This window comes from Poecile atricapillus, chromosome Z (genome assembly GCF_030490865.1).
Source record: "Poecile atricapillus isolate bPoeAtr1 chromosome Z, bPoeAtr1.hap1, whole genome shotgun sequence".
Taxonomy (NCBI): domain Eukaryota; kingdom Metazoa; phylum Chordata; class Aves; order Passeriformes; family Paridae; genus Poecile; species Poecile atricapillus.
The window spans coordinates 107,793,816-107,821,031 of NC_081289.1; the positions used below are offsets into that span (position 1 = coordinate 107,793,816).

General features: G+C 40.5%; 1 protein-coding gene across 3 annotated transcripts in view; it reads left to right on the plus strand.

Moving 5' to 3' along the window:
• Nucleotides 1–9,131: 9,131 nt before the first annotated feature.
• Nucleotides 9,132–27,216, plus strand: part of TUT7 (terminal uridylyl transferase 7) — a 35,934-nt gene continuing 17,849 nt past the window's right edge. Inside the window, exons 1-13 of one of the 3 annotated variants that reach the window (XM_058826254.1) lie at nt 9,143–9,237; nt 9,964–10,000; nt 11,128–11,654; nt 15,732–15,907; nt 17,390–17,506; nt 18,104–18,281; nt 18,763–18,851; nt 19,830–19,881; nt 22,233–22,302; nt 23,149–23,275; nt 24,009–24,128; nt 26,025–26,156; nt 26,883–27,063. In XM_058826254.1, the coding sequence (XP_058682237.1) occupies nt 11,159–11,654; nt 15,732–15,907; nt 17,390–17,506; nt 18,104–18,281; nt 18,763–18,851; nt 19,830–19,881; nt 22,233–22,302; nt 23,149–23,275; nt 24,009–24,128; nt 26,025–26,156; nt 26,883–27,063 (1,738 nt within the window). In that variant the 5' untranslated portion in view covers nt 9,143–9,237; nt 9,964–10,000; nt 11,128–11,158. Of the gene's footprint in view, nt 9,238–9,963; nt 10,001–11,127; nt 11,655–15,731; nt 15,908–17,389; nt 17,507–18,103; nt 18,282–18,762; nt 18,852–19,829; nt 19,882–22,232; nt 22,303–23,148; nt 23,276–24,008; nt 24,129–26,024; nt 26,157–26,882; nt 27,064–27,216 lie in introns of those variants that run through there. The other 2 variants (XM_058826257.1, XM_058826258.1) reach the window with 2 other exon arrangements.

The window sequence follows — 27,216 nt, forward strand, 5'->3', positions numbered from 1 at the left end:
GAAAAGTTTCTTCACTGAAAGGGTGGTCAAGTATTGGAATGGGCTGCCCAGGGAAGTGGTGGAGTCACCATCACCAGAAGTATCACAAAGAATCACACAGAATCACTAGGTTAGAAGAGACCCTCAAGATCATCGAGTCCAACCCAGCCCTAACACTTCAACTAAACTATGGCAAGTATCTAAAATACTTCCAATAAAATACACCTATGTGAATTTTATGTGATATAATTTAGTGGTGAACACAGTGGTACTGGGTTAACAATTGGACTTGATGATCTGAAAGGTCTTTTCCAAATGCAAGGATTCTGTGGATTCTGATATTCTTTTGTTGTTCAAGGGAGAGGGTACCACTGTACCCACACCATCACACAAAGCACACAACCCTGCAATTCTTCCTGTACGGTAAAAGGGAGGATGTGTGGAAGTGGGACACTAAACCTACTTGGAGACTAGGGGTACTGGAAGGAAAAGCAGCAGCCAAAAGGCATTCACCCAGGACAATTACTGTCCCTGCGTCTGTTAAGCCAAGTAGAAGGGTTGATTGTACTTTTGACCCTGATTAAGGGACTTCTGTTTTGCAGTTACAAAAATCAAGCAGTAAAGATCCCAACCAGGAATAGAGGGGCCTTGCCTTCAGCCAGGCAGAGAGCAACTGGTTTTACTAGACTGCATGCATCCTACGGCCTGTAACATCAGCCCCACAGGGGTCTGAAGCTCTACTGGGCACTGGTGCACAGTATACCCCAAAACCATGAGATTACAAAGAGGCAGCATCCATCTCAGTTTCTGGAGTGATGCAAGGATCCTGAGAACTGTCCATGTTGGAGGCTGACATAAGCTCATCTTAGAAGCAGCAATTGTGACCAGACCAGAGATCCATGTGTCCTTGACATAGCATGCCTCAGGAGAGAGTATTTCAAGGACCCAAAAAGGTACAGTGAGCTTTTGGCATATCTGCCTTGAGTACAGAGAAAATTAAACAGCTGTCTAGCTCGCCTGGTCATTCAGAGGATACTTCGTTTGTGGGGTCGCTGCAGGTTGGAGAACAGCAGATGTTAAGACAATGCATCAGCTACAGTAGTGAACCGACAGAGACTCTGGTTCCCGTACATAGCCTGATTCAGTGACTGAAGAGTCCAGGAGTCATCAGTAAGGCTCATTCACCGTTTAATAAGGCCCTCTAGGTCAGAGCAAAAATGTAACAGAAAGTGGAGGCTAACAGTGGACTGCCATATATTGAATGATGCCATAATGCCATTGCATGGTGCTCTATCAGACATACTAGAACTCCAGTGGGAACTGGGGTCAAAGGCAGCCAAATGGTATGCAACCACTGATGTCACTAATACATTTTTCTTGATCCCTTTTACAGCAGAATGCAGGCCACAGTTTGTTTTCACATGGAGAGGTATCCAGTACATCTGGAATCAATTGCTCCAAGGGTAGAAACATAAGCCTACCAGTTGTCAGGGATAGATCCAGACTGAACTCAAAGAAAGTGAGCCTCCTGAAGACTTACAATATATTAATTACATTACTGTGTCACAGACATGGAAATGTCTGATTATGGGAGAACATTAATGCAAATTCTCTTGAAAGTGGGTTTTGCTATGAAACAAAGTCAAAGTACTTACACAGGAAATCCGGTTTGCAGGAATAAAATGGCAAGATAGGCATCATCATGTCTCAATGGATGTGATCAATAACGTAACAGCTATGTTTTCATCAATTAACAAAAAAGAAACACAAGCTCTTGGGTGTTGTGGGTTTCTGGAGAATGCATATTCTGAGTTGCAGTCTGATTACAAGCCCTCACTGTCACATGACCCATAAGAATGGGGCCCTGAGCAGCAGTAAACCTTTGAACAAATCAAGTAGGAGACAGTTCATGCATTAGCACTTGGGCCAGTCTGAAAAGTTCAAAATGTTAAAAATGTGCTTTATACCTCAGCCATGATTAATAGTCCTACATGGAGGCTCTGGCAGAAAACTCTCAAGAGAGACTCACAGTTGACCCTTAGGGTTTTGAAGCCAGGATGCTCTGAAGGCCATTGCAGTCCAGTTAAAAAAGAGATACTAGCAGTCTATAACACAATTTGAGCCAACAGTTAGTAATGAATCACAGTACCTTCTGGTATAATTTTGATTGCCCATGTTGTTCTGAATGTTCCAAAGGAGGTTCACCTCTATGCATCATGCAACTAATGTGACATGACTAAGTGGATCAAACTGATAACCCAATGGATTCACGTAGGAAGCCTTAACCACCCAAGAATCCTGGAAGAGATCATGGAATGGACAGAGGGCTGAAATTTTGGAGTGCCACTAGAGGAGGTGGCTCCTTAAGAGCTTAAGGGCTATCTTGGTTTTGGAAGACAGGTGTCTGCTAGGGAGGGCAGGAACCTCCCTTGGAATGAAAATTACTATTACTCCCTTCCTCCAAATTACTGTAATTTTGAAATCAAGGGGCTCTCAGGCAGAGATCAGGGGATAGGAATAACAGTTCTTTACTAGTATATATAACAAGGCACACAAACAACAATAACTACAGCATTAGCAACAGAACAGAACCAGGGACCCCGTGACAGCTTTCTCGGCTGAGATGGGAAGGGATGGAGGAGAGGCTTTGCTTCACAAACCCCCTCGGGCAGTCAGTCCCGGTGCTCCTGCAGGGCTCTGAGGAACACCCAGCTGGAACAGCAGGGATGAGCTGAGATCCTGGGCCGGTGGTTGAGGTGGATCAGCAGCTCCTGGCACTGGCGCGTCCCGGCAGGACAGGGGGTGTGAGGCCACCAACAAAGAGGGAAGAAGGAGAAGAAGCAGCAGCAGCTCCGTCTCCATGATGGCAAATTCCCTTCTCTCCTCCACAACAGCTCCCAGCAGTGTCCTTCTCTGAAGATGAAGAAGCCGCCAAACTGTTCCCGCCCTCCTCTTTTCCTGCCCCTCCTTCCCCCCTGGGCCCAGCCAAACTCTTTGTGTTTCTCAAGCACCCACCAAGTAGCAGTAGTCAGGTTTTCCTTGCAACTAATGCATAAAAATTCCATAGGTGAACCAGAACAAAAGGAAGAACACCTAACCCCCAGCAAGCGCTTAAGAGACAGCAGTTGGTAACTGTATAGCTACCAGAAAATGAACTAATATGCCTTATTACAGACAGATCCTGTCATGTTATGGGAAAATACTAAAGGTGGAAAGCTGTGGTGCTATATTCTAAGTTGCAGACAGTGCTGATGGACAAGGTAAACTGAGTCAATCTGCAGAAGGGAAAGCATTCCAGCTGGCTTTAGACACTGCTGAAAAAGAAAAATGACCAGTATTTTATCTCTGCACTGAGTCATGGATTGTGGCAAATGCTTCAGGGCTGGCCACAGCGATGAAAACAGAGCAGGTGGCAGAGCAGAAGTAAACCCATCTGGGCTGTTGAACTGCAGTGAGATATTGCTGCTCATGTGGTGAACCTGGTTGTAAAAGTATTTCACATAAGTGTTCACAAAGCAAATCGTCTGCCACTGAAGAACATCAACACAATGAGCCAGGCTGCTAAAAGGCAAGTGACTTAGATGGATCTGGACTGGGAATATAAGGATGAACTATCACATATATCTGATATGATATATCAGAACATGTTGGAAGAGAAGAAACATACAAATGGGCCCATGATCAAAGCATGGACTTGACCACTGATGCCGTTGCTCAGGTTATCCATGACTGCAAAGAGTGCACCATAATTAAATAGGCCAAGAGCTAAAGCCCTTTTGGCATTGAAGAGGATGGCTGAAATATCAATAAAGGGAAGCCTGGCAGACTGATTATATCAGACTACCATGAACTTGTCATGGCAAGCACCATCTGCTGACAGTGATGGAGGTGACTTCTGAATGGTTAGAAACCACGTGACCCATGCCACGGCCTGGATTATTGTTTTGGGCCTTAAAGAGCAAGTTCGGTGGTGACTGAAATAATTAAATCTGGATTCATTCCTGAAGAAAACTCGTAGCCTGGCTACCTACTAAGGGGTCTGACATCAACCAGGTGATCACATTTCCTGTTATGCATAGCCTCCAGGAAAGCTATAAATGGCTGTTAAAAACTACACTGAGAGTAATAGGTGCTGGTACATTGGGCTGGTTTGAAAGTAAACTGGTAGGAGAAATCTCATAAAAGAGATTTCAGGTCAGAGTCCCAGTTTAATAGGAAGATTACAATAATGCAATAATACATTAAAACTGGCTTAGACCCACAAAGTCAGACTACAACCTGGCATCCTGTTGGCCAAGGTTGTAGTCACAGTCCCATCAAGTGGTGACTGTAGTCCTGTTGAAGTGATGCAGTCAAAAGTGGTGGTCCTCCTCTGGATCCATCCAGAGGTGGTGGGGGTCCCAAGTCCCCAAATACCAAGATCATACACAGTCGGGTTCAGGTGGGAATGCTCAGTACCTCCCCCAGGGCAGGCAGTTGCACAATGGAATGTAATACTTTGAGTCATTGCAGCTGCCTATTCACTAATGCCACTGAGTCCGTTACAGCCCATTGGAAGAGATGATCCCCTCAGGATCAGTGGAACGGTGCTGGTGCTTATCCAGAAGGAGTTGGCACTGCAGAGTCATTTGTGCAGAAAAACTCACCTCCTCAAAGGGTTTGGCTCTTCTCCCTCATCTCATTTAACACCCAGCTTGTAGCCTGAGGTGCCAGGTGTGGGCTGGGCACCTACTACAAACGACCCATCATTAACAGTTTGTCAGAAATGGTGTAGAGGGCAGTAGAATACTCAGTTTGCTAACACCCAGATGATACAGAACTAGCCTTTCCTCTCCTGTAACCAGGACATACATTCAAGCATTGTGAAATACATTTAGCAGAAGTCACTTGGCTAGTTAACATTAGAACATCTGCCACTTGACCTAGCCCTGCCAAATCAAGGTCTCTGTGCACTGTGGAAAAAGAAAATATCCAAACAGTACACAGGAGAAACTCACTAAAAGAAAGTTATTCCTTTGTCAGGAAAGGTTAAACCTATTCATAGGATGGTTTTTGCTCAAGAACCTGGCTGGACTTGGTAAAAGCAGAAAGATGGTCAAGTGCAATGTGTACCTCAAGGCGATTTAATCCCAAGTGAAAATAATTCACTATTTGAGTTTTAAGATGGCAGTGTATGTGATGACACTGTATATGACCACTGCTATGGCTGCCACCTATTGAAGGTATCAGAGCAGAGATCTGTTGCTGCTAGTAAAGCTAGAGACAAGAGCAGGAATTCATTGTCATATTAATATTTACAGCCTAGTCCAAAGGGACCAGGGCTGGAGAATGTAATGGGTATACGTTTAAATTATTGCAAAACATGATTTGAGCTGGGTGTTACAGAAAGCCCTACAGCAGAAACTACCTGAATCAAAGAAGGATGAATATCTTAAGAAGCAGTTGACAGGAAAAGATGTGTGCTAATATCTTTACAATTTGATGGCTGAGGATATGGGTGTTAATGTCTTTGAAATGGGTCTTAATGTCTCTACTAACCTCAAACGGCAGGCTTGTTATATAACCCAGACAGACAGACTCTTGAACTTTAGGGTAATAGACAAAGAGGTCAGGACCTAGTATACTGCAGAACCCAGATAGCCTGAACTTCTGACTTTTGGAGGAAAATGACAAGGGTCCAAGAGCGGGGAAATATGTGGTAAGCAGTTCAGGAAGCCTGTACCTTCCTTGTTCCTCAGCCAATGGGTATAGGAAGAGGGCAACATGCAGCTGAGAGTTTAGGATAAAAGGAGACTGCATCCTCTAAAACCTCCAGAGAGAAACCTGATGGGGGTATGCCCCGGTGGATTAATTCCCTTTATTCAAATAAAGTTGCAGGACTCCTCTGTTTCCTTTGTGGACACTGGCTTTCCATGTGTGATTTTCTGCACACAGTGTGAGTGCAGCAGTGTGAGTGCAGCAGTGACCTGACCAGAGCTGCCTTCGGTGCCAAATGACTCCATGCAACACACTACATCTCCATCCTGAGTGACCATCATAACATATGGAGCACAAAGTCATACACCAAATAAACACAGTGAGCATTTTGTGGGTAATAATGGGCATTTCATAAACCTTTTAAGGGGAAGTAGGTATTTGATAAGGTGGGATCTAAAGATAACATAAATTATATAGAATAACTGGTGGAGAATGTTCTAGTTTGCACTGAGGTAGAGATAGATTTCTTCATGGTAGCTAGTATGGGGACAATGTTTTGGATGTATACTGGAAAAAATCTTAGAAATGCAGAGATCTTTTAGTTACTGCTGAGTAGCACTTAGCATTAAGGCCTTTTCTGCTCCTCATACTACCACACCAGCGAGTACTCTGGAGATGCACAAGAAGTTGGAGAAGGACACCATATTTGGACAAGTTCATTTTGGGTCTAAATGGCCAGATCCACTGTCTCCCAGAAAATCTCACCATAAAATATCTAGCAGACAGATTTTCTGATTTATCTGCAAGTGATGCAATCTTTTGCTGATTCAGTCTTTCACTGAAGACAAACAGCAACAGTGTCAGCACTTTTAGTAGCTTAGTAGCTTTTCAAGATGGAGAGTGTCCCAACAGCAAAATGGTGAGATGACAAAGCAGGTATGGGGTGAGGCTCCAAGAGCTGTGTGAGTCACAGTCAAAACAGGAGTCTACCTCAGCTTCCTACCACTTCTGTGCCTGGGCAATCCCATCCCCATTAGCACAAGTATGGCACAAGTATAATCCCAAACTGGCCCGGTTTGTCTCACAAAACCACAGAAAAAGGCAATCCTTTATTCCTTGGTGAACAAGCTTTCATAAAGGAAAACAGTATATTTTCTACAACAGGAAAGCAAAACAAAAGTTATTTAAAAGATACATAAAGTACTTGTCTGCTCAAACAGTAGAACAAAATGTATGCAGTGATTCAAGATCAATACTAAAAAAAATCCAAAAACTATGTTTCTTCAAAAATAAAATATGATTTTGTAATGCCCAATACTGTTTTTTTCTTTAAGACCAGTCTTATCATTTATACGCATCTAGTTGATCTTACTCGATTTAGTGAGTTGTAGTCTTCTACTATTTCTCAACTTCTCTCTCTTATTACTGATAAATTTAGCAAAATCTGCCAGTTATCTTTCCCGTTTCACATGCTAAGTTTACTTTTTGTCACAAAAACTGACTAATTGCATCTTCACGCTACCTATTTAGAAAAAAAATCTCAGCTGATCAAAATTTAGGCTTTCCAAGCAAGCAGCATGTGTGTTTAGGACATATGACACTTTTAGCTCATTTCCTCTTATTTTTGTCTGATCATGCATAGAAAATGCTAGTATTTGAGCATACGATAAACCATCTAATTGAAATTTAAATGCGAATCACTGACTTTTACAAAAAACCACAGGAATTTTAGTTTCATAAAAAATGACAGAAACTTTAGACAGTCTTGCATGGCTGCACTAGTGAGCAGCTTTCATCAAACCAAAGACTGTTTGACCCACCAATCAATATGACATGAAACATGCTGAGCCTGCAGAAACTCAACAATTTTACTGAAGGAGGAGGCAAGGGGTCAGTTTTCATGTTTGGTACCCTCAGCCACACCTACTTACTGGAATTGTTTTGGTAAGATATGCTATCCTTCCTTGTCAGGTCCTTTCCAGAAAGCATCTTACCAGGAAGTGGTAATAGAGGAGAAGGCAAAAGTATATTCTGACTGTTAATGCAAAGCACTAGGCTAAAAGTTCCTGTCTTGGAAAGGTACCATAAATTATTCTGGGAAGTCTCTGCTATTTACCTACCTTCAAAACCTTTATGCTTGTACACATTTTGCTCAAGAAGTCTGAACTGGAATTGGAAGGTGAATTTGCATGAGGATCACCTCAAAAGGCTTATTAAGAGTCCCTCTTTTCCATAAATATGAATGCAAAAGCACGGTGGAAAAAGACCTGTGGAATTCAGCCTGGCTGGGGACCCGAGCCAGCCGACTATTGCCTCTGAAGAGGCAATAGTCATCTGAAGCTGTGGGAAGTTATAACGTTTTAAAAGTCTTCCCCAAGATACCTCTCTGTTATGTTAAATAAGTTACGTGTCAGTTACAGACTGGATAATGTTGCTCCCTATATGGTTAGGCTACTAGAATGTTTGTCCCATGAGGTTACATCGTAGTGCCTTCCTTCGTTCTCATCTTTGGCTAGTCACCCCCATGGTGCTCTCCCTGGTTATTGTTGTTTGGCTTTTGGGCATCGTCCCTATTTTCTTATATTCCTTATTAAAGTGTTATTTTCCTGGTGCCAACCATCACTGCTCCTATTTATTTTCTTGTCACCCTCTGGCCTGAAACAGGTGACCTAGAGGTTTGTCGCAGCACCTTCATTGCAACAGAAACCCTTCTCAACAAGCCAGAAAATTGGGTACTTATTCTCTGGGAGATGGCTGCAATATGTATGATTCAGTGACCGAGATCAATGGCTTCCTGGCCTGTATCAGCAATAGTGATACAGTCAGTGAATCAGTCGAAAATGGCGCAGGACCAGGGCAGCGATTGTCCCCCTGTGCTGGGCACTGGTGAGGCTGCCCCTCAAATCTGATGTTCATATTTGGGCTCCTCACTGCAAGGGCACTGCAAGGGCAGTGAGGCGCTGGAGCGTGTCCAGAGAAGAGCCGTGGAGCTGGGCAAGGGTCTGGAGCACAAGTCCTGTGAGGAGCGGCTGAATCAGCTGAGGCGCTTAGCCTGGAGCAGGCTCAGGGGAGACCTTTTTTGTTTTCTACAACTGCCTGAAAGGAGAGTGCAGCCAGGTGGAGGTCTGCCTCTTTTCACAGGCACCAGATGCCGGGACAAGAGGACAGATCCTCAAGCTGCGGTAGGGGAGGCTCAGCTTGTACATCAGAAGTAATTTCTTCACAGAAAGGGTGACCAGACGTGGCAACGGCCTGCCCAGGGAGCTGCTGGGGTCACCACGAACGGACGTTTAAGGAAAGACCGGACGCAACACTTAGCACCATAGCCTACGTGACACGTCCCTGCAGGCCCACGCACGCTTTCCGAGCCCACTCCGAGCAGCACCGTCCGCACCTCCGGGCCCGCCCGTGTCCCGCCCCGCCCGGCCGGGCGCGGAAGGCGGGCCCGCGCTGCCGGAAGACCCGCGCGGATCGGGCGCGTCGAGGGAGCAGCGCCGTTTCCGTCGCGCCACAATGGCGAGCTCTGGACGGCGGGCGGGCCGGCGGTATCTGTAGCGGGCGGTGAGTGCCCTTCTTTCGGCGGCCGGTGGCAGGGTGAGGCCTTTCCCGGCAGCGGGCGGTCTCCACCGGCGTCCTGTCCCCCTCGCAAGCCGCTTTGCCTCCCTCTTCCCCTCCCTACGTCTCTCGCTCCCTCCCTTCGTGGCCCTGCCGCGCCCCTGTGCTCGCGGGCTGTGTCCGGCTGAGGCGGCAGGTTTGGGTTATGCTGCGCCACAGTCCCTCCACCGGCGTCGGGGGTCGACAGGAGGGGGCTGGGGACCTTGGTTAGCCTGTGGGAAGACGAGGAGGAGCGAGCCAGGAGCTGCGGCGTGAGGGCAAGGGAGCCCTGGCCCACGTCGTGTGTTTTCGGCGCCGGTATCGTACCACCTGCGCCTGGGTCCCGCTGGCAGCTTGGCCGGCGCTGCCTGATGCTGCTGGCCCCGCAGGCAACTGTGTCTTGCTTATCTGCGACGTCGATGCCCCAGGGCAGCCCCCTGCCCACGCCAGGCTCGCACCTCCTGTCGTGCTTGGGAGCCGGAGGTGAATGTAAACTTCGACTTTTCTGCTTCCTATCAGGAAGGGGAGGTGTCGTCATCCAGCCTGGCGGCAGGGTGTGGGCGTTGCTTCTGGGGATAACTCTAAAAAAGGCTGCGTTTAGGTCACTCTGAAATTAGGGTTTGACAGCGTTTCTTACTTAAAATAGGAAATAAGTGCTCTATGTGCGTTTGAAACTTTTCTTTCCTCTCCTAGCTGGAGCAGCTGCATTTCCAGAGATGTACATAACTGGGTAAGAATTCTGGTCTTTAGGACAAGAATCCTTTTTGTTTTGTTGCTTGTGTGGGACCAAAAAATGGTCTTCATTTTAAGAGGGACATAAACACGAAAAGCCTCAAGCCTATAAAATGCAGACACTGAGATGCTTAAGAGTGCCTTTGTAGCCTGCAGAATTAAAGAAAAAAAGTAAAAAAATAGGTACCCTACTCCCATATTAATGGCAATGGAAGGGCATTTTGTGGTGTTTAGGTATGTGAAAATGCTCTTTACATATCTTTACAGCTTTATCTGCATCCTTAAGCACCTACACATATTTTGAAAGAGAAAATCTTTTTTGTTTAGTTGTATGTGTCTGTTTTTAAATTGTAAAATAGTCAGTGTCCGTCAGACCACTGCCACTTAACATTTTTTACACAGTCGCTTCCTGTAGTTCCCCTTTCACAGTACACATGGCTTGTTGGCAACATTGGAGTTAGAACTCTTTGGAAGTGTTTTGCAGTAAGAACATGGAGGTAACCAAAGAAAGAGGGGTGGGTATGCAAGCAATTCAGTGGTCCAGATGTTTGAGACAATGCTAAAATAATATGAAATAGGAGTGCTTAATACTGAGTAATGTGAGACCTCACAGTGGTGGTCTGGCTAAAATGTGCAGAGTGCACATTGTTTCTAAGTCATTATATCATGCTTGCCTGGTAGCTAGATTGCAACTTAGCTTCTGCTTCTCTGTGTCCTCTGATCATGATTTTCATTCTTAACAAGGTGAACAAAGTGTCTGCTGTGGGCAAAGAAGAATATTCTGATACGTGGAATGGCCTCGGGGCCATCCTCATTTATGCCTCCTTCAAACAATCTTTCAAAGCTTCCCTGATGAGACTGATGTAGACACTTAAAATTTTCTATCTGTCCTAAAGGCATCTAGACTTTTGTGCCTGGAAAAGCCACAGGCTGTCTCTGCATTTTATGAACCACTAATAGGTGTTAAGATGTACTAAGTGAATAGACCTAGCTGAGTTTTGGACAGCCTTTTCTTGCCTTGGTACAAGCCAAGGCTTTGATTGTTGAGATTTCCACAGCTGTTAATACCCAGTGTTCGTTCTGTGATTGACTTTAACATACAGATTTTAACTTTTTGATTTCTAGGTAGGAATCACTAAATTGAACAGCAATAACCATGGGAGATGCTGCAAAACCTTGCTTTGCCAAACAAAATAAGGAACAGGAAATTTTGCATCAAGAAGAATTAAAGGACAGTCCCTTACAGAAAGATTACCAAGTCATGGGTGAATATGGAAGTGGCTATAGCAATAAAATAGATACCAGCCTGCAAAAGAAAAAGGGAACTCCAGGTCGTTACGGAAGCAGTCCCAGGAGAGGGCCACGAAGTGTTTTGAGTAGCCCAAATTCCCTTAAAAACACAACTTACAGTCAAGGGTCAAAGTTAAATGATATCCAAAGAGACCAAACGAAGAAATGGGTATCTGATGACCACCGTGGTACTTCTGACACCTGGAGAGAGTACCGTTCTGCTGCCTGGATTCCTGGGCATGGCAGGACAAGAAAGGACTCTTTTCATGAAGGGGAAGGTCCTGGAAACAGAAATGTAAGACGACAACTTCAGGAAGATTTATTGAGCAAAGATGTGCCAGACATGCAGAGAGGAAGTTCTGGTAATCACATGTTCCTTTGTTCTAACATAGCTATCCAGTAAAGTAGCCTCCTACATGTGTTACTGAAAAGTAAAATTTCAAGATTAACTGTTAAAGCAAAGAACTGGTTTTGTTCTCTCATGTATTGCAAACTATTGACTGCACTATATGTGTAGCATGTCTGACAGATTGTTACAGCAAATAATACAGAACTTGTTTTACAGATTCTGTTGTCTTTGTAGTTTGGCCTGTGAGTTGTAAGAGTAAGTAGATTGCATCGTCTGTGTAGTGTCCCTGTTTGTTGTTTTCCATGTACAGTTTGATGGAGTCTGTCAAGGCTGGTAAGAGATCTTTCAATTAAGCTGATAACAGGATAAGATTTTTGGAGCTACTAATGAGGTCTTAAATGATGTGCCTTAATGAAGATTGAAAACAACACCATGTCAAATATTGTGAGAGCTCAGTACAGCGATAACACAAATATAGTTCTTCGTATTTAACTTCTCTGTGGGAAATTGGTACTAATAATCAGAGTGAAAACCCAAAGCATTGAAATGTTAGGAAGGACAGCCTAAAGAAGGGTGGACTAATCAATACCATAATATTTTCACTGAATGCAAGTAAAGCAGAAAAAGGAAGCTTCAAGGAATATAGAGAATATAACTTGTGTCTGGTGCTGCTAACATGGAATGCCAGTAGACAAGAAATTTTGTCTAATTTTATTCAAGAGGGGGAGCCAAAGACAGTAGTGGTCAGACCCTCTGCTGAGAAGAAAAGCTATTGCTGGTTGATACCAGGAAGTCCAGGAGTTAAATGTCCTTTCCCTTGATACTAGCTGTCACTAAAAAGATAAACTGTGAACAGGTGCCCATTGTTAGAAGTAAGCTCCACACAGCTCAGCCTCACATTAGGAGAGAGTAGAGTGTTTTCACAAGTTTTTTTCTTCAGTTTACTGGATGATTATAATGAACTTTTTTCTGTGAAACTTCAGAAACTCAAATAGATTTTTGGAACCACTGGCAATCATACTTGAGAAGTTAAGGGAAGTGAGCTACTGATTACAGGAAAGGGCAAGTATCTCTTAAAAGAGGAATTAAAAGAATTGGTGTGCAGCTTAAATCTTGGGAGTCAATTTTGGAACAAATAATATACTGTAAATATTTAGCAAAAGGTAGCAAAGATAAGAAGTAGGAAGTAAGCATTTGTTAAGGAAAACATATGCCAAGCCCTAATGTATTTATTTAAAATAATCAGTCCCCTGTGAATCTGGGAAACTCAGTTGGTAGATACTGCTTGTGCTAGTACTGTACTACTTTAGATACCCTTATGTGACAGTTCCGTAAGTAAACTAGTAGAAAAGTATCTGGATTAAATTAATGTAAGAGACTTGCAGAGCTAATTAGGTAACTGTACTCAGAAGCTGTTGAAGGCTGTCAGTTAAAGAAAGTAGTAAGCAAACGTCTAGTGAGTGAGGATTCTATTCCATTCAATGTTTGTTGTACTACTCTAATGATGAATGAAGAGAGCAGACATACTGCGTGCTCTGAAAATTGAATATGCTGTGGAGCTGGTAGGAATGGAATGCAGAAAAGCAGGAAGGTCAATTAAAATAACTTTGCACAGTTGGAGAAATGACCTACATATAGGATGTAGTACAAAGTATGTGTAAATGCCATTGTTTAAGTAGGAATATCAACTGTGCAAATAAAGGAGGAAAAGTAACTATAAAGTAATATTTTTTTCACAGGAGGATCTGAAATGAGAGTGAATCAGAAGATGATAATGAGTAGTCATTATCATGGGGTTGTGAGGCATGAAAAAAGACTCACAGTCTGAGGTACCCCTTTTCCTGAGTCTTCTGTAAACTCAGTAGCAGTACTCTGTCCAGTTTTTAGCACCCCACTTCTATGAATAAAATGGAAGCTGTGCAAAGAAAAGCAAGAAGGTTGTCAATACACGTAGGAAACAGAAGCTATTCAAGCTGTGAACAATGCCCAATCTTTCTGCAAAATGAAAAGGGTAGGGAGGCATAGTAACAATCTTCCTCTGCCTAGGAAGGCTGTAAAAAGCTGATGTAGTAAACTATATTGTTTCTTTCCAGTAGATGGGACACAAAGGAATGGGCCTAAAATTGAGAAAGAAAGGTTCAGATGAGGAGTAAGGGCAAGTTTGTAGAGGTAAAGCTAGAGAAGTTCTGGAGAGGCTGTCTGGGCAGCTCATGAAAAAGGTACTTGGAGGCCTTTAAGAACAAGTTAGCTGAGCATTGCTCAGATTTGACAGAGTTCATTTCATCCTGCTACAAAGCACAGGCATGGCATAGCTCACCTCTTAAGGTCCCTTCAGAATTTCTGTGTCAAGTAGCAAAATTACTAAAAATGCTTCTTCTAGCATTTAATTGAAATCTTTTGTGTGGTTATCCTTTTCATTACTGTCATGTCTTTTTTATTGTAGCTCATAAGGAAGTTTACCAAATCTGTGACATTCTTTCTTCATACTTTATTTAGTCATTAACCTATAATTAGATTGTTACTGTTGTACCTACTAAATATTAGAAGTATTTATTTAATTTATAAATTTTTTAAGTTACTTGTTGGCTACAGAAATAATTGGTAAGTAGGTAGTTGTCACAGGCTTTTTTGTGAAAACAGTAATACACCTCCAGGCTCGCTACACTAATTAGTTAAAAATGTAGTCAAACAGTTGTGGCTCATCTTTGGAATTTGAGAAGAAGTGTCAGTGCAAATATGGAGGATGTGGGGAAGGTTCAGAAGTTCAGATTTCTGTTTCTGCTCCCTGGAGATTCCTTTGGAGTACTGCTCCTACAACCTATTAGGCCTAAATTCTCTTTATTGCAGCTAAAACTTTTTCTGCAGCTGAAAGAAAGAAATTATATTACCATTTTTGTCCTGGTACTGTTTATGCCACTAACACATGCTGCTTAGTGAGCTGAATCAAATAACTGGTTACAAATACACAACTCTGTTGTTTCCCTTTGCCAAGTATTAGAGACAAAAATTGTGGTCACAGGAAATAAATTTTGTAAATCTATTCAGAAGAGCAGTTTATCTGGGGCTTTTTTTGGCCTTTTTTAATTATTACAAGTTAAATCCTCATGCTGTGATGAAAGTTTGGGAGTATAAGGAAGTTGCATAAACTTTCTTAGAAGGAGGGAACTTTAGAAATTCCAGGCATCGGGACATCCTGTATAGCTGCACAAGTGAAGGGCAAGGTGTGAAAATCTGACGTGTCTATTTATTCCTGAGATGATTTTTACAGCCTTTGGGCCAGTAGTAGCTTCTGCTTCAAAATTATGATAAAATTTGCTTAAAAGTAGAAGTGGTATTTGCATTAATTTGTTCTAGAGGTTTTGCTGTAAACGCAACAATCTTTTTAAGCATTATTATTATTATGACAGTTTTACAGCTTTATTAAACAATGTGCACATACTTAGCAAGTCCATTCTTTAGTCTCTGTAGCCAGCAGTGGTGCTTACTTTTTTCCACTTGTTTATTTAATATTGTGAAGGTAGTACTGATCCATATACTGGTTTAACTGGAAGGCAAACGACATTATCACTGGTAATAATCCCTTGTTAATAAATTGTCATATGTAATCACAACAGTGCCATATCAGAGTGCTGCTAGGTCCTATAAATAATTTAGATTGGCCTACTACTACTTTCTAATTCTGCCATACTTGTAGTCTAGCTTATTTGTCTACCAAAGCCTAACTAGGCATCCTGAAATCTTTGGATATATTCTGTCTTTTCAGTATAATGACATACAGGTATATCTATTGCATTTAGTTCTATTTTTTTGCCAGTTTTAACCAAGGTGTCTAAATAAGGTCATTTTCTTCAGTAAGACAAAGTAATTGATTTATTTGTAGTTTGGGACAAAGGCACTATAGGTTGTGATACTAATATACACTTACTATTATCAGACTTGCACAGAACAAATTGTGAAACCATACCAGGTAGGTGAATTGTGCCTTCTTTGACTCTCATATAAGTAGAATGTTAATTAAGGAATTTTTTTTTTTAAATGCTGTGTGGCACTGCAGTTACTTGACGTGTTTGCTCTCATAACTCTTTATAAGAAATGAAGAAGCTTAGAAAACTAAGAAGACCAAGAAGAACTAGAAGAGATGAGTATGATCACGATGAAGTGGAAGGTCCAGTCATAGATGAATCTGTGCTGTCAGCGAAAGAACTTCTGGGGCTGCAGCAAGCTGAAGAACGATTGAAGCGAGACTACATTTATAGACTGAAGAAGGTGCCACTGTCTTTACTTGTATAGATAGACCTCTATTTTTTGTGCATATAAATACATTGTAGAGGGTACACTTTGAGAAATGTCTCTGATTGTAGCTAGAAAGTTTAGTTACAGAATTTAAGTAGCAATATTGCTGTTAATGAACTGTAGAAACAAGAGGGGTTATCTTTTGGGTTTTTCTGCTACAATGATAAAAGTGTAAGCTCAAAAAATGGCTTCTCCTTTAGTTCATGGAATGACATTGGATATTAATTAAAATGCTGGAGTGGTTGTTCAATTAATAGTGCATTGGATATTTTCTCCTGTAAAAGATACAGTGTTGGGTGTGATTGACATGGTATCGTTTCCTCTGATGTTATATTTGATGTGCAGAGTTTTTGATGGCAAATATGGAGGGAAGGAAGCTAAAGTGAGGGGGTGTAGATTTCAGAGTTGGTCCTTTGAACTTAGCAAGGGTATTGAGTGAAGTGAAAGTAATACTGTCCTAGTAATATCCAGTTTCCCCTGAGTGTTAAGGATACCACTTTCCTGGTCAGTTTCCTGGTAGTTCAGCTGTTAAGCTTCCTCTGTATGGTCTGCAGCTTTTCTAGAGTGAGGGCTGAGATATCCACGTGAACAAATTCAGAACCCAGATGAATATGGAAATATCTGGAAGAGAATTGCTCTGATGATTCTAAGGAGAAAAATATCATTGCTGTAAGCTGGGCCCTAGCGTATGCTTATCGTATGCTGCTAGACACTGTAGGGCAGGCAGATAAATCAGCAGCTGCCCTACATTGGACGCCAAAAACTGTATTTGTCCTAGTTTAGGGCAAATTAGGGAGGAAAACTCTAAATGGGGATTTCCCCAGGGAAATGCCCCTCCCCACCAACTGGTCTGGGAAAGGAAAAAAAAAAAATTCCTTGGAGAGAAGTGGAAAAAGCTGTTTATTTAACAGAAATTGAATAATATTAAATAATAAAACCTCTTGCTGTTCGATGGAATGGCAAGTCTAGGAAGAAAAGTCCTTTTCATGTGGTGTAGCTCGGCTCGCTCAGGTTCTTATCAGTCCCTCCGGCGCTGGAAAGTGCTGAGGCCCAGGCCCCGGTGGGCCACAGGCGTGAGCTCCCAGGGTTTGGCTGGGTGTTCAGTCCAGAGCAGGCTTGCACAGATCCAAGAGAAAAGGAAAAAAACAAAGGTCCAGGGAACTCTTCTGCCTCAGCTAGCTAAAGCTAACTAAAAGCCAGAGAGAAGCTCTGTCCTGCTGTCTGTCCGTGCTGCAGACAACACAGTCCAGGAGCGGGATGTGGGGGAGTGATGCTTTTCCTTAACACAAACGGCGCGCTTCTTCTTCCCCCCACTCTCACGTTCAGAGTCAGTCTTAAAGGTGCAGAACTTAATATATAGCATAAACCAGATGATTGGGGATACCAGTATCATAAAGTCACCCCAGGACAAATACCTTTATAGTTATAGGGGTTTTTTTATTATCTTTATTTTAGCAACCTCGAAGCTACCCATCAGCAAAATACACCTGCAAATTGTGTGATGTTTTGATTGAATCAGTGGCTTTTGCTCATAAGCATATTAAAGAAAAAAGACACAAGAAAAGCTTAAAGGTGAGTTAAGCACAGTTGTATGTAGTGATATTGATGAAAACAGTAAGATTGGGATCTGGACTTTGCCATGAGGAATAGGAATAAGCAAATACAGTTGGTATGGTAGAATTAGAAATTATAACCTATATGTCAGAATTAATATTTCAGTTCAGAAATACTGTAAAAATTAAGCACTTGTGGAGTATTACAGACTTGTTTATATGTAAAGCAAATTTGTTTTGAACATAAGCATCAAAATAACTTACTGTGTAACATCACTTTTACCTTTTTCTTAAAATACCTTCTACTTTCTCTGCTTGAAGTGGACAAAAATATGACTTCTGCAGATTTTCTGGTTCTTCCTCTTTAGTTCCTACCTTTTCACACTTCATAGGTGCTGAAAGAATTGTTAATTTTTTTTAACATGCCAAATACATGCATATATATCTCTGAACATTACTGATCCTGGAGTATCAGATTCTTTATTGCTTCAAATTGTCTACATTACCTGGAAAATTTGTGGTGGTAGTATTACTTGGGAGGAGTTGTTGTCATTCATTTTAGCATGTTAAGCAACACAAGAAACTCATTAAAACATCTGTCTTGTTGTCTTGAAAGGAAAAGCAAGAAGAAAAACTGCTGGCTGCTCTTCCTCCTCCAATGCCTTCCCAAATACAAGCTATTGGTGTTGCTATTGAAAATGTTGTGCGTGAATTTGGCTTAAATAATGAAGATCTAGAAGAAAGGCTTAACATTAAAACAATGATGGAAAACTTGCTGCGTCAAAAATTGCCAGGTATTATTTGCAATTTAAGTGTTAGATATGCCAACTTATTAAAAACAATATAATAACAAAAAACTGGGGGAAAAAATCAACCAAAAAAATTCACCAACATCTTATGAAATGAAAACGGAATTAAAAACCTTTACTCTAAATTCTAAAACAGGATGTTAAGTTACTAGTCTGTTGAACAGCTTGATGTAGCAATATAAACCTGTATCAGAATTAAATTACAATGGTATTCATGACCCAAATGGGCCTGTAGTAAAAAGTGAAGATGAAAAGGATGTGGGGAGGATTTGACCTTCATGATAAGCCTTTACCAACAGCAGCATGGAAGGCAGGATTTAGTAACATTTCCGGGCTGTTGAAGACCCTTCTTTTCCTGTTCCTATCAAAACTAGGTTTATTGTTAAGATCTATTAAGAATGCTGTAAGTAGCTACAAACTTAAAGTCAGGCATAGTATAAATGAAATACAATTCTTTTTGTTACAGAGTGTTCATTAAGATTGTATGGCTCCTCCTATAGCAGATTTGGTTTCAAAACTTCAGACATAAACATAGATACCCAGTTTCCTGCCAATGTAAGTAACGCCATTTTATGAAGTATGTGTTTGTGGTTTTGAATGTTTGCATTTTCATGTAGATTTAATTTATATTGTTTAATTTATATTTCAAATATTTATATTTAATTAATATTTTAAATATATTTTATAGTGTGGCACTAACACTTTTCCAGGAGCCTATTGGGTAAAACAGAGCTGGTCTGGTCTTAAAATAACACTCCTTTCTTAACAGAACTGTAGTCATCAGGCAGTGTAATACACCTTCATGTTTTATTGAAACTTCTTCTGAAAACACTTAAAACATCTGTACTCTAGCAGTCCTATGAGACACGTGATTATTGATATTCTCTAACAGCTGGAATAAATGACACTTCTGTGATCTTGTTACTAATCCTGGTTTTGTATTGATATATATTCACATATACACATTTTGACTGCTAGGTTATATTTGATCCATGAAATGAGATTATGTTATTTATACATGGAGTAATTTAAGGTCTTTATTTGTCATGTTTTTCTGCATCTTTGTGCTTGAACATTGAAAAGGAGTTAAGGACTTGATTCCATACTTGAACTTATGCCTGTGATAGTTGATTTGGCAGTCCCATTGTTAGAATTTAACATTTCCTTTAGGAAGCAAAGAGTGATCTAAGTTCATAAAGTGAATATAACTTTAAAAAGCTGTAATTACAGTCTTTAACATGATGTAAGTCCACTGTGTCAGAACTCAGTCATATTTAAGCACACTGAAACAGTAATTCTCGTGGTGGGGGTTTTCTTCCCATAATCAAGTCTTTGATAGAGGTAAAAATAACTTTAGTAACAATTACTCCAGGATTATTCTTTTTCCTTCAAAGCAAGCAGAGCTCTTGTTCCTTTTGATACAATGTAATAATAGTGAAGTACACATAGAGGTGGTTTTAAATTCCAGTTGTTGAAAATCACCTTCTTGACAGGTGGTTGATACAAAAACAGCTTTATTCCCTTTTTTGACAGATGACTCAACCAGATGTTCTCTTACTTGTGCAAGAAAGTCTCCAGAACAGTGGTAAGAAAAAATTGCTGCCTTCTCAATTTCATTAAATTATTACTGCTTAGTATTGTTGAATTTCACCTCTGCTGAACAAGTACAACTCTTTTTTTAGAAAGATATGAGACTGAATAATACTGCAGAAAATAATACCTTAGCAGAACTACTTACTTTTGGTTTGGCAGTCTGTGTTATGACAGCTGAAGTTCTCTTATTTTTGATGATGTGAGGAATTCCTAGTGGGAGGCTGTCCTGGTTTAGGGCAAATTTGAGAGAAAACCAAATGGAGTCCCACCAGAAAGCAAATTTAAGCAGCTCCTCCCCCAACTGGTTCAGGAAAAGATTTCCTTGGAGAAAAGTGGAAAAAACTGTTTATTTAACAAGCAAAGTATGTACAAGCATAAAAAAATTAGTAATATGGAGCAATAAAACCTCCCACTGTTCAAAGAGATGGCAAATCCAAGAATGTCCTTTTCATGGGGTATAGCTCAGTTTATTCAGTCTCTTATCAGTCCCTCTGGCACTGGAAAGTGCTGAGACCCATGCCCCAGTGGTCCACAGGCGTGAGCTCCCAGGGGCTTGGCTGGTTTTTTCACTCCAGAACAGGTTTGAACAGATCCAAGAAAAAGGGAAAATAAAAAAGACCACAGTCCAGGAAACTTCTATGCCTCAGCTTGCTAAAAACTAACTAAAAGCAAAGGAGAGCTCCGTCCCACTGTCTGTCCATGCTGCAGACACCACAATCCAGGAGCAGGATGCAAGGGAGTGAGTGCCGTTTCTGGACACAAACTGCGCCCTTCTTCTTTCCCCACTTCACTCTCACAGCCAGTCTTAAAGGTGCAGAACTTAATATGTAACATAAACAAAGCAGCTGGGGATAGAAGCATCAGAAAGTCACCGCAGGACAGAGGCTTTCTTTTACATTATAAGTGAAGATGTCATTACACATAAGGTAGACTCTGCTGCCCTCCCCAGCCTGCTCTATTAGCCATTAGCCACAGAAAGCAGCCTAAGTTCTTTAACATGTAACAGAAACCCAGTAATTTACTTTTACATTGAGGTCTCTTTTCCTGTAATTACCTGCACGTGTCTCAGGGCAGGTGATGGCCATGTACAGATGACTGCATACAGACACATAGGGCTTTTTTCAGATAATGAATTTAACTGCACATTAATACAAGGAAGTAAAGTTTAAGATCGTTTTAAAAATGCACTTACTCAAACCAATTCAAGCATATGCAGACAAGAAAAAAAATGAAAATATTGTATGGGGGGGCATGAAAATTCTATTGTTTTTAAATGTAGATTGCAAAAAGTAGTTTCACTGCTTTCTTGCCTTGCTTTTGAGCCCACAGTTCAAGAACCAGACCATATGGTTCAAAACACGTATATTTACTGACCTGGATTTTCTCAGTGGCACCTCTGCCATTGTTGTATCTGCATTTTAATGTCTGGACCATTACAGTCTTAGAGAATGGGGTTATTTTTAAGTTAGATTAGAGGAAGAAGACCCAGATCTCATAAGAAGTTGGGATCACTATTGTATCACAACAGCAAGTAATATTTGCATTAATGTGTGCAAAGTATTCTCCATAAGTTATAAGATGCAGAGATAGAGCATTAGGTGTTTGTGGTATCCCGGTGGCAAAAGTAAGATAATTTTTAGTGGAATCAGGTGTTCAGTTGGCTAAGTAACATCACAAAAATCTTGTCATTTCAGAATTTTTGAATTAAGTATCTAAAATTATTTGATCGTTTTCTCCCCTCCTAGCGCAGTGAAACCATGAGGTATCAAAAAATAAGTCCAGTTTGAATCAATCAACACCACTAAGAGAGAGGACTAGGGTGTCTGACAGCTGAATCATATTGGGGAAATTACATAAAGATAAGAAAAAAATAGAAAAATCACAGCAAAGGATATTACATCATGTAGGCAACCTGTTCTATATTTACATAAAAGATTGTCAGATAACCAGAAATTTTTTTTTTCTCTATAGTAGTGATGTAACAATATGTTTTTTTATTTTTCACACTAATATTGTTCCATAGGTGTTGTAGGTCTCTCTGCATGCCTGAATTACTGAATCTCTTAACCAAAATATACTTGCTTAATTATACCTACTGTATATATGAATTTTGAAAAGTTCTGGTTTTTCTCGGTATTTTCCTAACAGTGCTTGTTGTATAGATCATATTCTTCCCATTACATGTGAAACACTTAAATCACATGTACTTTATTTTTCTCAATATTAGTCATTGTATTAGAAACTGAAATACTACCTGTGCTCTTCTAGTTGCATCCAGTTCTATATATTTTTTGTCTACACCATGCTTAATGTGGCTTTTTCTTTTTCTTTTTTTCTACTTAGACTCTTTTATGGAAGTTGATGCAGATTTCCATGCTAGAATACCAGTGGTGGTGTGCAGAGAAAAGCAAAGGTCTCGGTTGTCACTTTGTGTGTTCTAATAGTATATAGCAATGTAAATTATATTTCCACCTGATAAATGACGTTTCTGTACTAAATTATTACAGTTCCATGGATCTTGAAACACAAACTAACACTCATGGGCAAGTCATTCCTAGCCTAGAATAAGAGGGTAAGGGTTGTTCTGTCCTCAGCTGTGTATTTCCCAATCCCTTCAACCATTATGGCTTCCAGCATGTACCCTTACCCTTCCATTTGGGATTATTGCTTAAGCAGAAACTTTCCTTTCTTATAGGTAGCATATATACCATATTAAATTATAGATTTCTGTAAGGATAAGAGCAGTTTGCTTAGCTTCACTAGTATACTGAGAACAAGTGAAAAATATTTTATTTTGCCCATTTGATGAATGACAATTAAGATTCATGAAACATTCTATAAAACACCTACTGATAAAAATATTACCAGTTATTTGCTGCTACCTTGATTTTTCAGTGTTTAAAAATATTTTATGTTGTGTGAAAACAGCATAGAAAATGTTTGATGGTGGGTGTGGGAAGACATTTTTGTTTCATGAAGGAAATTAGTAATTAACTTTTTAATTCAGTAAATTAATATTAGAAAATAATCTTGAATTGTATCTTAAAACACTTGTACAGAAAATTACAATGCGTATATTCTCAAACTAACCATAAATCAAATAAGTATTGCATGCTGCTTTTCATGCAGAGATGCTGTCTTTGAGAGGCTGTCAAGTCTTTCCTTACAGCCTTCTGCTACACTGTTCTGTGAGGTGTTATCTAACCTATGGGTGTTCTTACAGAACCTTCAAAATCTTTCATTTCTTTTTGCATTTTAGTGGCCTTATTTGTAAAGTGAGTGCAGGGAATGAGAATGCTTGTCTGACAACAAACCATTTGGCTACACTTGGAAAGCTGGAACCTGCCATCGTACCTTTAGTGATTGCCTTCAGGTACTGGGCAAAGGTGAGAGTCATTTGTGTTCCCTCATCTGTGAAAAAATATTGAATGAACTTTGATATTATGCCTGTAGTTATAGTACAGAGAATGACTGTTGAAACATACCTTGGAAAAACAATTGAAATAAGGCATAAGTTTTTATAAATGGTAAATATTATAAATCATGTAATTATTATTGTTGAGTGATAATGTTCCACTAAATCTCAAAATTGGAATTTTTAGCTTCATTCAATGGCATGCAGACTGTAAGTATCCTGCTCTGTTATCAAACTAGTTAGAGGAACATATATGAAATGGAATTGATAGTTTCTCATAAACTTAATCCATCATGAAAAAACAAGAAAAAGCTGTTTGCCTCTATTGTAGGTGAAAACAGTCTTGTGAATTAACATAACTTGCCAAAAAATTTTTGTATCTGCAATAAAAATATTAATTAAAAAAATTAAAAACTTTTGACTTGTACTGTTTCTATGCAAAAGGAACTATCATTTTTTGCAAATGTGCTATATGATGTCTGTTTTGCCAGTCTGGGTTCTATGGCTCTTACACTTGAAAACATTATGGTAATGTGGTAGTAACTGCAGTAAATATGCAGGCCTTGAGAACTGCATCTTGTAAGAGCTTGAAGATACCTGAGTTCCTGTAATATTCAATGTGACTGACTTTGAAACAGTAATTACAAGAATACTTTTCATAGTATCACTTGAAGATTTAATGACTGCACAATTTGTTTTTACAGTTATGCTGTGTTGATCGTCCTGAAGAAGGAGGCTTGTCACCTTATGTGTTCGCTTTAATGGTTATTTTCTTTCTACAACAGAAGAAAGAGCCTTTTCTGCCTGTCTATTTGGGATCATGGGTATGTGTATTAATACACTGAATAGTATGAATGAGAGGACCAGTTGCTTGTGCTGGTATATAATCTGTCAGCTTTATGCTACTCTGAGCAAACCATAAGCAAGCCATTTCTGCAGGAATTAAGAATGTGAATTTGTGTGTGAATTCATCATTATTCAATGACTACACTTAACTTTAGTATGCCTAGCTCTAAGGTTACATTTCACAATCCTTAGTCATTGAAGTAGTGCTCTGCTGCCCCTTCTGTGAATAAGGAGAGCTGGGTGTTGAACAACGCATTTTGCAGCAATTTACTTCCTCATTTTATTCAGCCTTTCCTCCAGACTGTTGAGAACTCAATCCACATAGCTACATCCCAAAACAACGTCTTGGAATTTGCCATCTAATTCTCCAAAACAGAGACCATAGCTGGGGAGCACACTGGTGTGATACTGACTGAAGGGATCACATTAGCAGTTTAAAGCGTGTATTTCTTTGGTTTAGAAACTGAAATGCTGAAATGACGTCAGTTGTATTATGGATGCCAATCCAGAATCCAATTCTCCAGGACACCATTTATGTATTACATTCATGGCACTCATTTTTGTACTTACGGTCTCTTGTTATGTTTAGCTCATATGTTTCAGTTCCTGTAACTGATTACACGAATCATGCAGTTAACAATTTTCTCTGCTACGTTCCTGACTCATTCAAAAGCATATGCACCTTCTGAATTGGATGAGAAAAATATCCTATTGTTTATGCCCACATATTTAAAAGATACGTATTCATGCTTATCTAGTGTGTGAAGAAAAGTTTGCATGACACAGAATTACAGAATTTTCTGGGCAGTCAGTTCAAGTGTTTGGTCACCCACACAAGTTCTTCCTCATATTCATAGCTTCCTGCATCAGTTTCTGCCCATTGCCGCTTGTCTTATTGTTTGGCACCATCTGGCTCCGTCCTCTTGACACCCTCCCTTCACTTAGTCAGACATTGATGAGGTCCTCTCTCCATTGCCTCTTCCCAAGGCTGAAAAAGCCCAGCTCCCTCAGCCTTTCCTCATAATTGAGGTGCTCCGGTCCTTTAATTATCTTCGTAGACCTTTGCTGGACCCACTTCAGGGGCTCCATGTCTCTGTTGTCCTGAGGAGCCCAGAGCTGGACACAGCACTCCAGTTGTGCCTCACCTGGGCTGAGTAGAAGGACAGGATCACCCCCCTCATCCTGCTGGCAGTGCTCTTCCTAATGCACTCCAGGCCGTCATTGGCCTTCTTGGCCACCAGGTCACACTGCTGGCTCATGGACAGCTTGTTGTCCACCAGGAGCCCCAGGTCCTTCTCCTCAGAGCTGCTTTCCAGCAGATCTGCCCCAGCCTGAGCTGGTGCCTGGGGTTATAACCCAGTGAAATGCAGGACCCTGCTTTTGCCTTTTTTGAATTTCAGAATTCAGTCAAGGTAATTTCTGCTCATCTCTCCATCCTGTCAAGGCTCCTCACTCTGGCGTATTGGCCACTGCTCCCAGCTTTGTGCTGTCAGTGACGTGCATCTTCTCTTTGTCTCAGTCACAGCTGAACATATTAAACAACACTGGGCCCAGTATTGACCTTTGGGGAACACCACTTGTGACGGGCCCATGTTTAGACCGTGTGCTACTGATTACAGACCTCTGGGATCTGCCATTAATCCAGTTTTCATTCCACCTCACTTTCCATATTTCCTGAATGTGGACATTAGCACACCCTTCCGAGAGTACTGAGCTCTTGAGAGTTTTTTGTAGAGAAGTATGGGGAGGAGAGAGAAAAACGTTGTGGCACATTCTAGGCATGGAACACCAGTTTTTAAACTTTGTTCTACTGTGATGTGAGAACTAATAGTTCACATAATGTTTAGCTTTGTTTCTGTTTTCATTTCTGCTAGATTGGAGGTTTCTCATTAAACAAATTAGCTAATTTTCATCTGAGAGAAGTCAAGAATGATGCCGTGGTTTGGGAGTACAACCCTACTGATGACTCTGATGTGCCACAGGAAACTTCCCCTAGAAGGGGCAAGGTCTGAACTTTTAAATTTCTGTAGTAGTCTAACAGATATTACTATTCTCAAAATAGAACAACCTTCTGATTCAGTTTTGTGTTTATGTTTCAAAGCCATGAGCTGAACTAAGAGATTGCATGACTGCTTGCTTCAAGGTCTGTTGCACTTAGCTCTTGGTGCTAAGGAGCTGGCAGGAAAATAGATACGATTTCAAACTCTTTGATAAGACGATGAATTTTAATTCTTCGGGGAGAATATAGTTTACAGAAGCAGTTTTATCTTGGAATTAGATTAAGCATATGAAAAATATTTCGTCTTTTATTTTGTTTTTATAAATTACTTCTATTATAACAACTTTGTAAGAAACAGTATCACTACGTGATTGCACGTTCTAAGAGTTAATAATTCAGCCTGGACTTCGCTGAAAAATAGGCTGTATAGTCCATTCTGTCCTGTGAGATGAGATGCATGTTTTTCTATGAAATCTATAAATTACAGCATAAAGACATAAAGAAACAACTGTTATCAATCACTGATGCTACTCTTTGCCATTGCCGCATTCTGTCATTATGAAGTTTTATACTGTATCTTTCAGCTTTGTAATTGTAGTTTTTATTGCAATTGCAGGAGTCAATTACCAATGATAAATTCTGCCACACTAGATTACAGATGCAGTAAAAGAACTGTGACAGTTAAATGCCTCTGCATTAAATATTATTTAAGGTTTTCTTCTGTAATTGACAGGTTCCCTTAGTATTTGATTTAGGTCAGCAGTGTTCAGCACCCATTGGTCAGCTCTGGCTTGAACTGCTTCGTTTCTATGCTTTGGAGTTCAGTATGGCTGATTTGGTTATTAGCATACGACTCAAGGAACCAGTGTCTCGTGAATTAAAGGACTGGCCTAAAAAGCGCATTGCTGTGGAAGGTATATAAATATCTCTCAACAAACTTCAAAGAATTGTAAATTAAATTTTTATATGGTGCTAACTTGGCTGTTGATATAGTGTGCTACAACTTAGAAATTTTTAATATTGGACTGGTTATATAGTAGAATATTTTTTCCAAAAAAATCAATTTA